Raw genomic sequence first — 15,745 nt, forward strand, 5'->3', positions numbered from 1 at the left:
TCTATTATGAAGGAATCAGTAGGATGCACAATTTAATCTTTAGACCTTATAAAAGAGATGGCTAACATTTTTCTGCAATAGCATAGCCAAAATAAGAACTCAAATAATAATCTCATAGCTAGATTCACTTCGCCATCAGCGAAGTATACAGTAAGTAGAAAAAACCTCCCTTTCAGACCAAAGGGAAAGAAAGTTTTAAAGTGAGAATCTAATTTTCCTCATGGGCATTGTCTACCTTAGAAAAACTACTACAGAACATGCCTGTGACTATAGACTTGTAGTTCAGGCCACCGAAGATTAGAGATGGGAAACAGGCACTCCCTTGACTTGCATCCTCTGGTCTGCTTTAACACAAACCAGGAGGAAAAGAAAGCTCGGCATCAGAAGCAATGGGTGGCAGGCCTATTAATGGCTGATCTGTACAGTGATCTGCCCTCAAGGAGACCCAACAGGCCAGTCCACTGCAGTGGCTTTCAATGTGGTAAGCCTGGGCTTCAGCAGAAGTCAGCTTGTGAAGAGCCCTGGCAGCTCTGCCAAGAGTTGGATCACTGGAAATGGACCTGCCCTGGAGTCGAAGGATGCCCAGGTCAGAGCCACAGATCTTATTGGCTCTAAGCTGAAAAGCCCTTCACTCAGCCCAACTTCCAAAGTGACCACTGCAGCTGAGGGGATGGTCAAGTAGGGTCAGCAACATTGCAGGCAGAACTGTCAATTTCTTGTTAGAGATGCCCCCTGCCTTTACCTGGCCAGCTCTCCTCCCAGGCCAGCCAAGTAATGAAAGTCAACAGAGTGCCTTCCCCTAGGAGGTTCACACCTCCCTTAGGATATACCCCATGTGAAGAGATAGATAGGCCTGGCCCTCTGAATTTACAAGGCCTAAAGCCCACCAGATTATTATCAAGCCCCTTCTATCAGGTTCTATTTGCCTCTCAATCAGAAAACTTAATTGTAGCTTAGACAGCACCTTTCTTAGCTCCTCTAATAATGACTCTGTCCTTTGTCCTAGGCCCTGTCTAGTGCACTTGAGCCTCATTCCTTTGTAATCATAACCTCTACTCTACCACCAATGGCTCTACTCCCAACCTGTGTGTACTGATGGTCCTCTTCCCCACTTAATGCTGTATAATTGTTCAAACCTGGTAAATGCCACTCTTAGGATCATCGGTTACTATCCTCACTCTGTCTTTTATGACCTTGTCTAAATATGATCAGAGTCGGCAAACTTGGAAGGCTTCCATAGCCTTGGCAACTCATGACGACAGCCTAGGATGGTTACTGGTGCCATAAACTAGAGTGTCAATTTGTTGGGTCAACAACAGGAGCCACTGTGCAGTTGCTCCTCATGTGGGATCTCTGTCCTTAATGTGCTGTACATTGTGATTTAATGCTATAACTAGTACTCAAACAGTATGTTTCACTTTGTGTTTCTATGTGGGTGCAAACTGTTGAAATCTTTATACTAAATTGATCTTCTGTATATAAAGAGAATTGAAAATGAATCGATGCAAATGGAAGGGGAGAGGGAGCGGGAGAGGGGAGGGTTGCGGGTGGGAGGGAAGTTATGGGGGGGGGGGAAGCCATTGTAATCCATAAGCTGTACACTGGAAATTTATATTCATTAAATAAAAGTTAAAAAAAATAAATTGATCTTAATCTATATGTATATAAATTATCACATGATATTTCATGTGTATAAAATAACCAGTTCAAGATATAATGGCTGAAAGCAAAGGACTATTTAAAACAGCCCTGTTACATAGCTAGAAGTAAGCCTCATGAACAATGCAAGATCTCTAAATAGGAAAGTTTAAATGCTTTACTGAGGAACACGAACACACTTTACAAATCTACATTTATATTTAAAGTGGTCTTGGAAAAGACAGCTCAGTGTTGCAAGCCTATCAATTCCCTTTTTGTTAATTTGAAATACTCTCCCAGAAAACAACAGGCTGTTCAGTTTTAAAGTTCCAGCAGAAGAGGAAGACGGCGAAACCCAGCCAGTGCACTGTTTGGAGCACAGGCCCGGCCGTGTGAACCCAGCAATTTCAAAACCCAGCACTCTCACGTGAACAAGTTCTCATTTCTCCCTCCAACAGGAAGGAGGCCTCAGTGGGCGGGGTGCCCGCTCCCATGGGCGTCTGTCTGGCTCCTGTGCTGAGCCCAAGCATGTTTTCACCCACATCCGTGGAAGCTGAGCTACCCCAGCACCCTCCAGCTCCAGCCCACCAACACTGAAAGAGCAAAGTCAAGGGGCCGGTGCTGTGGCACAGTGGGTTAAGGCCCCAGCCTGCAATGCTGGCATCTCATGTGGGCACTGGTTCAAGTCCCAGCTGCTCCACTTCTGATCCAGGTCCCTGCTAGTGCGTCTGGGAAAGCAGCAGAGGATGGCCCAGCTCCTTGGGTCCCTGCACCCTTGTGGGAAACCCAGAGGAAGCTCCTGGATCCTGATCGGCCCAGCTGCGGCCACTGAGGCCATCTGAAGAGTGAACCAGCAGATGGAAGACTTCTCTGCCTCTCTATAACTCTGCCTTTCAAATAAATAAATAAATCTTTAAAAAAAAAAAAAAAAGCTTTTCTCTGGGATCTGCCCCTCTTTGTCACACAGGATGCTCACTCCTGGTGACACCACAGCACACCCCAACACCACTTACGCAGCACGTGACGCTTTTAAGACTCTGCTTAATACTGCCTTCTGTAACGCATTCTTTTGTATTTAAAACCCAAAACCACCTCTCCAGGAAGGCCCTGGCTTCCAATGCCCGCTGAGGTGAAAGGGTGCCTGTGTGCATCTGGCTGTCCACGTCACAGACACCCACCAAATCTCTGCTGTACTAAGCACTCCTCCAAGTACTGAGGACTGGGCAGCTCCCCGTGCCATTCAGCAAGCAGCAGACGACGGGAGCCACTCGCAGAAGCAGGCCCAGCCGCGGGGCCTCCGGTCTTTTCAAGGGGAACCCTGCTCTTCAGGTTTTATCATCTCAGTCACTACTGTCAGTCTAACTACCTCAGGGCTTTCCCCCTGATTCTATAAAAACAAATTCACTCTTCCTTCTTATCTCAAACAGTGTAAGCAGCTCTAGCAATTTAAGGTTAACAACAATGTTTTACAGTTTTTTCTCTAAAGAATTAGAAAACTCTAACATTAGAAATGTCAGAGGATAGATACACTTCTGGATGCCAGTAGAATGACCGAGGAAGCAGGTACGTTTACACAGTAAGTGGGCAGGGCCAGTGCTGTGGCACAGTGCAGTAAACCCATATTGGACTGCCAGGTCCAGTCCCAGCTGCCCTACTCTCCATGCCCCTGGAAGGCCACGGAAGAAGCCCAAGTGCTTGGGCCCCTGTCTCTCCTGTGGGGAGCAGGATGGAGTTCCTGGCTCAGCTCTGGCTGTTGTGGCCATCTGGGGAGTGAGCCAGTGGATCAAGAGTTCTCTCTGTTGCTCTACCCAGCCTGATAAATGAATGAATGAATAGGTCTTTAAAAGAACAAAAGCGGATGTGGTGGTGTTTCCCAGGGGTTAGGACTCCCACCTTGCATACCTGAGTGCTTGGGTTTGATTCCTGGGTCACATGAGAAGGCAGCAGGCGATGTCTCAGGCGACTGGGCCCCTGCTACCCTCGGCTTTGGCATTGAGGCTGCTGCAGACATTTGAGGAGTGAACCAGCAGACTGGAGCGCCCTTTTTTTGTTCATCTGTCTCTTTCTCTGCCTCCCAAATAAATTTTTAAAACATATCCATCCATAAACTGAATTTCACAAAAATATACTTAATCTCAAACCTTTGCTATTATTATGAAGTTAAATAAAATGCATTCTTGGGGCCAACACTGTGGTGCTATGGGTTAAAGCCACAGCCTGCAGCATTGGCATCCCATATGGGTGTCAGTTCAAGTCCTGGCTGCTCCACTTCTGATCCAGCTCCCTGATAATGTACCTGGGAAAGCAGTGGAGGATGGCCCAAGTCCTTGGGCTCCTGCACCCAATGTGGGAGACCTGGATCAGGCTCCTGGCTTTAGCCTGGCCCAGACCAGTTGCTACAGCCATTTGGGGAATGAACCAGTGGATAGAAGATCTCTCTCCATGTCTCTCCTTCTAACTCTGCCTTTCAAAACAAATAAATAAAATCTTTAAAAAAATACATTCTAGGGGCTGGCGCCATGGCGCAGTAGGTTAATTCTCCGCCTGTGGCGCTGGCATCCCATATGGGCACCGGTTCTAGTCCTGGCTGCTCTTCTCATCCAGCTCTCTGCTGTGGCCCGGGAAGGCAGTGGAGGATGGCCCAAGTGCTTGGGCATCTGCACCTGCAAGGGAGACCAGGAGGAAGCTCCTGTCTCCTGGCTTTGGATCAGCGCAGCTCCGGCTGTTGCAGCCATTTGGGGAGTGAACCAACAGAAGGAAGACTTTTCTCTCTGTCTCTCCCTCTCACTGTGTAACTCTACCTCTCAAATAAATAAATGAATAATCCTTAAAAAAATACATTCTAATGCTAATTTAAAATAGGTATGGTATTAAAACACAAACTGTCTTTGTATATCAATGATATCACAATGAAATGAATTCTAAGGTTTTTCCACTAATGGTAATTATGAGTGTTCTTTCGCCACACATTCTGTTCTAGCTCCTTCAAGCATGCATTTAAAAGATGGACTGAACGAGAAGGTTCTCGAGAAATATCTGTATTTAACAGCCCAACAGAGGCAGCTGTTGAGCCTAGTGGCTGGGACACTCCTTTTCCACTTCCAGTTCTGGCTCCTGACTGCAGCTTCTTGCTAATACAGAGCCTTGCAGGCATCAGAAGTAACCAAGTTCCCGCCACCCCTGTGCGAGACCTGGGTTACACTCCTGGCTTCTGGTAATGGCATCAGACCAGTCCCAGCCAGCCTGGGCATTTAAGGAGTGAACCACTGGCTGGGAACTCTTCGTCTGTCTCTCTGCCTCTCAAATACACAAACACACCCTCCACAGAGACCTCCAAGCTCCAGGCAATTCTATTTCTATGTACAAACTAGATGAGAGGATTTTCACACAGGGAAGTAATTACATTTATATACACACAGAAGTAAAGGTTGTGACAATATATGAATAAAAATGATATAATTAAAACATTTAGCTCATAAAGGGGAACAAATGACAAAATACAATAAACATTATCTGGCATCCTTTTTCTCACTCGTGATTCATGAAATACAGTAGTATTACAACTAATATGTAATTCTTTTTTAAATTTAAAAAAAAAAAACTTATTTGGGAGGCAGACAGACAGAAAGAGACAGAGAGTGCTCCCACCTCCTGGTCAGCCCTGAAAACGCTCCCACAGCCAGCACTGGGCCAGGCGGAGTCAGGAACCAGGACTGCAACTGAGGTCTCCCCGAGGGTGGTGAGCATCCATGGCCACCTCCCCGGCTGCACCGGCAGGGAGCTGCAGCCAGGAGTTGGAGCTGGGAACTGAACCCAGGCACTCTCATACGGGCTACATCTTAACTGCTCCACCAACCAGTACTCCTGTAACTAACATTCCTCTTCATAACCCAAGATAAAATCCCGAAATGCTTTTTAAATAATTTTTAAAGATTAAGTTTTGTTTGTATGCCTAATGCATTACGCTACCATATTGTAAGCATTGGTAATGCATGAGGAATTTTATTAAAGTTATTAAAAAAAAATCCCTTTCCCAACAATATCAAACCTTTCCCTTATTGTGAAAATATGGGTCAAGGGCTACTAAACTTAATTTTTCTGCCATTCTGTCATTCAGCTTCAGAACAAAGGGTGCCAACAATCTAAATCCTTCTCACTGTTCTTAAAAATGCATCATCTCTTAAGATATTTCATTATGAAAAAGCGCCTGGCTTCGGGCCTTTTACTGTTACAATACCTCAGGAAATCCTTGCACCTACGCCTCTCTGCTTCCATGAGCTCCCACTGGAAAGAGGAGCCCTCGCTGGTGAAATTCAGGGGTGTACGTCAGATGTCTTGCCAAGAAGTTACTGGCCAGCTCACACCACTGCCGGTAGGGCATGCCTGTCTGCTTCTCCCACCCGTCCCAGCACGGCCGGCCAGCAGCTGGCCCTCTTCTGAACAACTTACAAGAACTGTCTTGTGCTAGAATGCTCTGTATCTGTCTGACATGTAGCTTGAGGGTGTTTTACCAGACCCTTTCCCTCTTTATGTACTCCAGGGTACCAAAATTCCCTTGTATAGTTTCTCAGTTTTGTTCTTACTAAGAAAGGTTTTACCTATCCAGAAAAAAAAAAAAAAATCACCCCTTGTTTTTTTTATGCACCTACTGTTTGATGTTCAAGTTTTTAATGCACCTGAATTATTTTTCAGGAAGGACTACAGGAGGATGCTGCATTGCTTTCCCAATCAGCGCCGATGACCTGAAATGCCTGTGTCTTTCTACATAAATTTCCATGATAGATTTCAGTTTATTTATGGATTATCCTTGCTGTTCTACTGACTATTTAAAAAAAAAGTACCACAATGGTTTAATATCTGTACTTTTATCTTTTCACATTTAATAGGTGGTCCAACTAATTTTTATTACATAATAATTTTTATTAAATAATAAAATGTTTACATAGAAAAGATCTCTGAAATTATGATGCAATTAGCAAAAGCTGTTTCACCCACGCAGTGCTTTTCTTGAATTTGTGACTTCATGGAAAGATGCCATTTCCTAGGCACCTTCAAAGAACAAGAGCTTCTGTGTAGAGTGGGTGAAGGACGTGCTGCCAGCCCGTCACAGCTCATCGGGGCCACAACACAGCGACGGCACGGGGGCACTCACACAGGACCCATTCCCCCCGCGCTCTGTCGTTCTCACACACACACTGCACTCCCGTGAGCAACCACATATCGTGTGTTGTTAAACCAACACATACCTGTCTGATTTCTCCAACAGCCAGCGTAGCTCGGGACAGGACTGCCTGACCAGGGCCGCGCGGACTGGGAACGACACCGGCTGCTGGAGCTCACGGCACAGGTGTTCCATCTCCTTCACCATCGTCCAGCTGTACCCTGAGAAGAAGAAAAGACAGGGGACATGCCCCAGTGGAATCCTCAAAGTCAGTTAAAGAAACTCAACCCCCTAACAAAAGGCTAATCCACAGGGGATTCATAAACTCATAGATAACTCACAGAATTCCCACTGAATTCAGAGTGAACCAAAACACTTAATGCAATAAAGTACTTCTAGTGGGAAATGCAGATTAAAAAAATCATGTCAGGGCTGGCATTATGGTATAGTGGGTGAAGCTGCTGTCTGTGGCGCCAGTATCCCATATGGGTGCCAGTCAAGCCACTGCTGCTCCACTTCTGATCCAGCTCCCTGCTAATGCGCCTGAGAAAGCAGCGAAGGAGGGCCCGAATGTGGCCATCTGGAGAGTGAACCAGCAGATGGAAGCTTTCTCTACCTCTCCCTCCCTCTTTAACTTCGACTTTCAAGTAAATAAATAAATGTTTTGAAAGGCAGAGTTACAGAGAGAAAGGAACACACACACAGAAAGATAGAAAGAAAGAGAGAGAGAGAGATCGATCTTCCATCTACTGGATCACTCTTCAAATGGCTACAACAGCCAGGGCTAGAGAGAGAGAGAGAGAGAGAGAGATCTTCCATCTACTGGTTCACTCCTCATATGGCTACAACAGCCAGGGCTAAGCCAAAGCTAGGAGTCAGGAGCTTCTTCTGGATCTTCCACACAGGTGCAGAGGCCAAAGCACTTGCGCCATACTATGCTGTATTCCCAGGCACATTAGCCGGGAGCTGGATTGGAAGGGGAGCAGTCAGGACAGGAACCGGCACTCATATGGGAGGCAATCACCACAGGTGAAGGTTTTGCCCACTAAGCAACAAAGCTGGCCCAAATCTTTTTTTTTTTAATTTCTGAAATCTACTTTTGTAATTCTGTATTTTTAAGATTCATTTATTTATTTGAAAGTCAGAGTTACACAGAAAGAGAAGGTGAGGCAGAGACAGAGAGAGAGAGAGAGAGAACACTTCCAACTGCTGGTTCACCATCAAAATGGCTGCAACAACTAGGGCTGGGGAAGTTGAAGCCAGGAGCCAGGAGCTTCATTTGGGTCTCCCATATAGGTGCAGGGGCCCAGGGACTTGGGTCATCTTCCACTGCTTTCCTAGGCCATAGCAGAGAGCTGGATCAGAAGTAGAACAGCCAGGACAAGAACCAGTGCACACTTATATGGGATGCTGGTGCTGTAGACCATGGCTTAACTTGCTGTGCCACAGAGCCAGCCCCTAAATATATATAGTTTGGGGCCGGTGCTGTGGAATAATAGGTTAAAGCTCTGCCTGTAGTACTGGCACCCAATATGGGCGCTGGTTCATGTCCCAGATACTTCTCTTCTGATCCAGCTGTCTGCTAATGGCCTGGGAAGGAAGTGGTAGATGGCCCAAGTGCTTGGGCCCCTGCACCTATGTGGATACCTGGAAGAAGCTCTTGGCTCCAGATTAGCCCAGCTCCAGCTGTTGTGGACATTTGGGGAGTGAACCAGCATATGGAAGATTCTCTGTTTTTCCCTCGCTGTAACTCTGCCTCTCTAAAAAATAAGCCATTCTTTTCTGACCAGTATATTCTTGAATTAACTACACACACACACACACACACAGTACTGGTCAGAAAAGAATGGTTTAAAGAAATCCTAAGTGAATCTCTTAGTTGAGCAGCTAAATTCCAGATGAAAAGAAATGTTCTGGGGCTGGCACTGTGGTGCAGCAGGTTAACACCCTGGCCTGAAGCGCCAGCATTAAATATGGGCGCCAGTTCGAGACTCGGCTGCTCCACTTCCAATCCAGCTCTCTGCTGTGGCCTGGGAAAGCAGTAGAAGATGGCCCAAGCCCTTGGGCCCCTGCACCCACATGGGAAGACCCGGAAGAAGCTCCTGGTTCCTGGCTTCGGATCGGCACAGCTCCAACCATTGCACCTAATTGGGGAGTGAACCATCGGATGGAAGACCTCTCTCTCTCTCTCTCTCTCTCTCTGCCCCTCCTCTCTCTGTGTAACTCTGATTTTCAAATAAATAAATAAATCTTAAAAAAAAAGAAATGTTCTGCTTTACTTTCAAATTTGGAAAGTTATATTTTAATTACAAAAGGGTATTGCTAACAGAAGCTAACCTTACATAAATGATAACTGCTGGAGAGAGAAGCAGACTGGACACTTGCCCCAACAGACACAACCCAACCAGCCCAAGACTGAAGGTCAGGCAATGTCAGATTAAACAGCCATGGCGTGGAGGTTGGGCTCACTCAAGAGGAACTAGATGGCTCCTAGTTTGGGGCCAGTGCTGTGGCACAGCGAGTTGTCATGCCCTGCAAAGGCTGGCATCTCATACGGGCGCCAGTTTGAATCTGGCTGCCGCACTTGCTATCCAGCCCCCGGCTAATGCACCTGGGAAAGCAGCAGAGGATGGCCCAAGTGCTTAGGCCCCTGCACCCATGTAAGAACCAAAATGAAGCTCTTAGCTCCTGCCTTGGCTGCTGCGGCCATCTGGGAAGTGAACCAGTTGATGGAAGATATCTCTCTCTGTAACTCTGACTTTGAAATAAAGAAATCTTAACAGAGAGAGACTGAGATCTTTCAACTGCTGGTTCACTACCCAGATGGCTGCAATGGCCAGGGCTGAGCCTGGGCAAAGCCAGGATCCAGGAGCCTCTTCTGGGTCTCCCACATGGGTAGCAGGAGTTCAAGCACTTGAGCCCATCTTTCAGGCATGTTAGCAGGGAGCTGTATCGAAAGCAGAGCAGCTGGGACTTGAATCGGTGCCCATATGGGATGCCGGCATTGCAGGTGGTAGCTTAAGTCACTGCTCCACAATGCAAGCCTCTTCTAATGTTTTAAATTATATGCTATATTCTTTAATGAAACTAGCAGAAATTTAAATGATTAGGCAATCAAAACAGTGCTAAGTTAAAGAATAATCTTTCCCTCATTTATTGGCCTAGGGGTCCACAGCCTATCTCTACTCACTACAGAGCACTAGACAGTAAACCGCACATCAAGGGTCAACATGCCCACGTCCCACACTGCAGGACCTGGGTTTGGTTCCTGGCTCTGGCTCCTGACTCCAGCCTCCTGCTAAGGTAGATCCTGAGAGTTAGCAAATGATGGCTCAAGTAGTTGGGTCTCTGCCACCCACGTGGGAGATCCAGATGGAGTTCCCAGCTCCACTGCAGGGATTTCAGGTAGAGAACCATAGAATGAGAGCTCCTTTTCTCTCAAATTTACAAACAAAGAAACTTTACACCTGAAAATAGTAAAAGTAAGCAAGTAAAAATGAATGCCTGGGACACAGTAAGAAAGAGGCTCACGCATCCGTAGGCTCCAGGTACCCTTTGGGGTCACTACTTTCATATGTGGGCAGAAGCCCTCCGCGTTGGGCTGCTTACTGGCTGCTGACCTGGGAACCACCATTCAGGGATGTATGAAGGAACAGAGGGAACCCAGTGGTGCAGAAGCTCCACCCTGGAGAGAAGCTGTCAGGAGGCCATGAGCAGGAGAGAGCATCTCCTGGTCTCCCATGCTCTTGTCCAGCCAAAAGGGAGCAACGCGGCAGCACCGAGGATCCAGTCGGCCACACCTGGAGCACCTTCAACACCCAGGGAGCACAACTCACTCTGGCTCACGCCGCCTGACAAGCTGTTATTACGTCTTCACCCCTCATGTGATAGAGGGAGTTTCCCCAGGAATGGTCACCAGGGAACAGAGTCCAGAATGTTCTACAAGTTCAAAGAAACCAGGTCGGGATGTGTTCAGTGTCTGGAAAGAGGCAGCCTGGGGCCTGCACTGAGCACATGAGCACAGCGCCATCTGAGACAGCAGAGGGAGGGTCACCCCCCCACCCCCGCTCTGCTGTGGGGCTGGGTCATTCTCCCAGGTTCTGTGGGGTTGCTGTGACTGTGTTAATGATGCTGTTTATGTCTCACTGGAGGCTACTGTATTAGGGCGGTCACCTTCATTGGCCTTCTCGGCATGCCATCCCGTCGTCCAGCCCAGGGACAAGGTCACATCCGGGAAGAAGGACGTCACAGTGTCTATGAACGGCCTGGCCTCCACCGCTCCGCGGTCCGCGTTGGGCCCGGGGAGCACGTCGGCGTTGATCCACACGGGCCGCCGCAGATGCTCCTCCACCCCTTTCAGGAGCGCCATGGACGGCGCCACAGCTGCCAGGCTGAAACACAGCGCAAGTCGGTGGGATGCACACCCACGGGGAGAGGGAAGGAACTTCTGGGCTGGTGGCTCCAGTGCTTCCGAGTTCGTAACAAACAACATAGCACAATGCCTGACTCAAATAAAAAGGAGGATCACCGAACACGAGGGGAAAAGGCTGACCAACGCCCGATCTCAAGGTGGGGGTCTCCGCTCACGGTCCCTGAGGGTGCGCACGTGAGTGACGCCACCGCACACAAAGTCGAGGTTTCAAATCTCCACACGGGGACTTTTCCATAAAGCAACCCAAGAAAAGGCACAAACACTCCGTTATCAGGGAGTGTCTCCCCTGATAACACATGAAGCAAACCTAAACGCTGCCAGTTCACCTGTAGGAGCTACTCGTGCACCCAGGAACGGGCTCAGGAGGGAGTGTCTCCCCTGATAACACATGAAGCAAACCTAAACGCTGCCAGTTCCCCTGTAGGAGCTACTCGTGCACCCAGGAACGGGCTCAGGAGGGAGTGTCTCCCCTGATAACACATGAAGCAAACCTAAACGCTGCCAGTTCACCTGTAGGAGCTACTCGTGCACCCAGGAACGGGCTCAGGAGGGAGTGTCTCCCCTGATAACACATGAAGCAAACCTAAACGCTGCCAGTTCACCTGTAGGAGCTACTCGTGCACCCAGGAACGGGCTCAGGAGGGAGTGTCTCCCCTGATAACACATGAAGCAAACCTAAACGCTGCCAGTTCACCTGTAGGAGCTACTCGTGCACCCAGGAACGGGCTCAGGAGGGAGTGTCTCCCCTGATAACACATGAAGCAAACCTAAACGCTGCCAGTTCACCTGTAGGAGCTACTCGTGCACCCAGGAACGGGCTCAGGAGGGAGTGTCTCCCCTGATAACACATGAAGCAAACCTAAACGCTGCCAGTTCCCCTGTAGGAGCTACTCGTGCACCCAGGAACGGGCTCAGGAGGGAGTGTCTCCCCTGATAACACATGAAGCAAACCTAAACGCTGCCAGTTCACCTGTAGGAGCTACTCGTGCACCCAGGAACGGGCTCAGGAGGGAGTGTCTCCCCTGATAACACATGAAGCAAACCTAAACGCTGCCAGTTCACCTGTAGGAGCTACTCGTGCACCCAGGAACGGGCTCAGGAGGGAGTGTCTCCCCTGATAACACATGAAGCAAACCTAAACGCTGCCAGTTCACCTGTAGGAGCTACTCGTGCACCCAGGAACGGGCTCAGGAGGGAGTGTCTCCCCTGATAACACATGAAGCAAACCTAAACGCTGCCAGTTCCCCTGTAGGAGCTACTCGTGCACCCAGGAACGGGCTCAGGAGGGAGTGTCTCCCCTGATAACACATGAAGCAAACCTAAACGCTGCCAGTTCACCTGTAGGAGCTACTCGTGCACCCAGGAACGGGCTCAGGAGGGAGTGTCTCCCCTGATAACACATGAAGCAAACCTAAACGCTGCCAGTTCCCCTGTAGGAGCTACTCGTGCACCCAGGAACGGGCTCAGGAGGGAGTGTCTCCCCTGATAACACATGAAGCAAACCTAAACGCTGCCAGTTCACCTGTAGGAGCTACTCGTGCACCCAGGAACGGGCTCAGGAGGGAGTGTCTCCCCTGATAACACATGAAGCAAACCTAAACGCTGCCAGTTCACCTGTAGGAGCTACTCGTGCACCCAGGAACGGGCTCAGGAGGGAGTGTCTCCCCTGATAACACATGAAGCAAACCTAAACGCTGCCAGTTCCCCTGTAGGAGCTACTCGTGCACCCAGGAACGGGCTCAGGAGGGAGTGTCTCCCCTGATAACACATGAAGCAAACCTAAACGCTGCCAGTTCCCCTGTAGGAGCTACTCGTGCACCCAGGAACGGGCTCAGGAGGGAGTGTCTCCCCTGATAACACATGAAGCAAACCTAAACGCTGCCAGTTCCCCTGTAGGAGCTACTCGTGCACCCAGGAACGGGCTCAGGAGGGAGTGTCTCCCCTGATAACACATGAAGCAAACCTAAACGCTGCCAGTTCCCCTGTAGGAGCTACTCGTGCACCCAGGAACGGGCTCAGGAGGGAGTGTCTCCCCTGATAACACATGAAGCAAACCTAAACGCTGCCAGTTCCCCTGTAGGAGCTACTCGTGCACCCAGGAACGGGCTCAGGAGGGAGTGTCTCCCCTGATAACACATGAAGCAAACCTAAACGCTGCCAGTTCACCTGTAGGAGCTACTCGTGCACCCAGGAACGGGCTCAGGAGGGAGTGTCTCCCCTGATAACACATGAAGCAAACCTAAACGCTGCCAGTTCACCTGTAGGAGCTACTCGTGCACCCAGGAACGGGCTCAGGAGGGAGTGTCTCCCCTGATAACACATGAAGCAAACCTAAACGCTGCCAGTTCCCCTGTAGGAGCTACTCGTGCACCCAGGAACGGGCTCAGGAGGGAGTGTCTCCCCTGATAACACATGAAGCAAACCTAAACGCTGCCAGTTCACCTGTAGGAGCTACTCGTGCACCCAGGAACGGGCTCAGGAGGGAGTGTCTCCCCTGATAACACATGAAGCAAACCTAAACGCTGCCAGTTCACCTGTAGGAGCTACTCGTGCACCCAGGAACGGGCTCAGGAGGGAGTGTCTCCCCTGATAACACATGAAGCAAACCTAAACGCTGCCAGTTCACCTGTAGGAGCTACTCGTGCACCCAGGAACGGGCTCAGGAGGGAGTGTCTCCCCTGATAACACATGAAGCAAACCTAAACGCTGCCAGTTCACCTGTAGGAGCTACTCGTGCACCCAGGAACGGGCTCAGGAGGGAGTGTCTCCCCTGATAACACATGAAGCAAACCTAAACGCTGCCAGTTCCCCTGTAGGAGCTACTCGTGCACCCAGGAACGGGCTCAGGAGGGAGTGTCTCCCCTGATAACACATGAAGCAAACCTAAACGCTGCCAGTTCACCTGTAGGAGCTACTCGTGCACCCAGGAACGGGCTCAGGAGGGAGTGTCTCCCCTGATAACACATGAAGCAAACCTAAACGCTGCCAGTTCACCTGTAGGAGCTACTCGTGCACCCAGGAACGGGCTCAGGACCCTGGAGGAAGAAAGTCGCTTTCCCTCCATGCATTCCCGGGGAGGACACATAAACACTTTCTGAAAGTGACTGAGAAGTCTCCATTCACAATACTGCCTCCACCTTGCATGAGTGCTTTGGTTCTCTGGCAACTAGAGACAGGGACGTTTCGGTCCAGCTGGGACAAAAGCAGCCTCAGGCTCTCCCTGCCCCACATCTCCTCTGGCTGACACCCACAGACCTGGATTCAACAAGCGGGGAAAACCCAGAAGCAATCCACATGTGGCTGGCACCAGCCTCTTCTTAAGTAATAAGAGGTTTTCATCAGCCTATGTAATTGTTACTTTTAAAAAAGGTATGCACAGGGGCTGGTGCTGTGTCACAGAAAGCTAAGCCTCCACCTGTAGCACCAGCTTCCCACGTGGGCACTGGTTTGAGTCCCAGCTGCTCCACTTCCCACCCAGCGCTCTGCTGATGGCCTTGGAAAACAGCAGAAGATGGCCTAAGTCCTTGGGCATCTGCACCCACGTGGGAGACCCTGAAGAAGATCCTGGCTCCTGGCTTCAGCATGGCACAGTCCTGGTTGCTATAGCCATTTGGGGAGTGAACTAACGGGTGGAAGACCTGTCACTCACTCTCTCTGTAACTCTCCCTTTCAAATAAATAAAATCTTAAAAAAAAAAAAAAAAAGGTATGCACACACTTGACTGGAAAACCACACTGCTCCTCATAAGCCAGTCTTCTGACCCTTTAGGGTCTCTGTTTGTTTCTGAGAAAGTCAGCTTGTAGCAAACACTGTGAGGGGAGGCCAGGAATCCCAGAGGCAGATGATGGGGAAACACTCGGCCCTCCCTCATGTGCTTCTACCTGTTCACTCCACTCCTTCTGGGCCTCCCAATTTAAGAAGAGAAACTGCTAATCCCATTGATTATTGCATTAGGTTTACCAGTGAGCAAGTGTGTACTAAAACCAGAGGAGACCAGCTCTCGCCCTGGCCCGTAGCTGTATACTTCTACAGAATTCCAGGCAGCTGGCTCCTGTGACTCCAGACCTTGCTCGGCTGTGAGTCCCTCTGCAACTGCCACGTCCCCACGGGGTTCTGAGCTCCCTGCATGTCTGGATTCTGGACTGTGGCACTGTGCAGCTTGGGTGAGACAGCACGGGTCACATCACAGGGCTCCCAGCCTGGCTGGCTGGCTGACACGGGCTCTGCAGCACTGGTTCTCCACCTGACAACTTCCAGCCCCAACAGTGCTTTCTCCTCAAACTTGAAAAATTCCACCAGTAGTTAAATGTCTACCACACACACACACACAACGCACTGCACGGTTAAACCTAAGAGTCTGACACACACATCCCGTATTACACATCAATATGTTCATTTTCATGAATGTACACTACAGTCCTGATACTTTCCCTTAAAAGAAACGTAACTATGAAAAAACAAAACCTACATTAAAACATAAAGCCTTACTAAGGAACCTAAAGCTTTCTGTTGTA

General features: G+C 49.2%; 1 protein-coding gene across 2 annotated transcripts in view; it reads right to left on the reverse strand.

Moving 5' to 3' along the window:
* The window catches only part of FAM151B (family with sequence similarity 151 member B), a 41,454-nt gene that overhangs the window by 12,083 nt on the left and 13,626 nt on the right, over window positions 1-15,745 (reverse strand). The window contains exons 4-6 of one of the 2 annotated variants that reach the window (XM_062212487.1): window positions 10,973-11,190; window positions 6,885-7,020; window positions 6,599-6,687 (exon numbers count right to left, since the gene is read on the reverse strand). In XM_062212487.1, coding sequence (XP_062068471.1) covers window positions 6,660-6,687; window positions 6,885-7,020; window positions 10,973-11,190 — 382 coding nt within the window. In that variant the 3' untranslated portion in view covers window positions 6,599-6,659. Of the gene's footprint in view, window positions 1-6,598; window positions 6,688-6,884; window positions 7,021-10,972; window positions 11,191-15,745 lie in introns of those variants that run through there. The other variant, XM_062212486.1, reaches the window with a different exon arrangement.

This window comes from Lepus europaeus, chromosome 15 (assembly GCF_033115175.1).
Source record: "Lepus europaeus isolate LE1 chromosome 15, mLepTim1.pri, whole genome shotgun sequence".
In the NCBI taxonomy this organism is placed as follows: domain Eukaryota; kingdom Metazoa; phylum Chordata; class Mammalia; order Lagomorpha; family Leporidae; genus Lepus; species Lepus europaeus.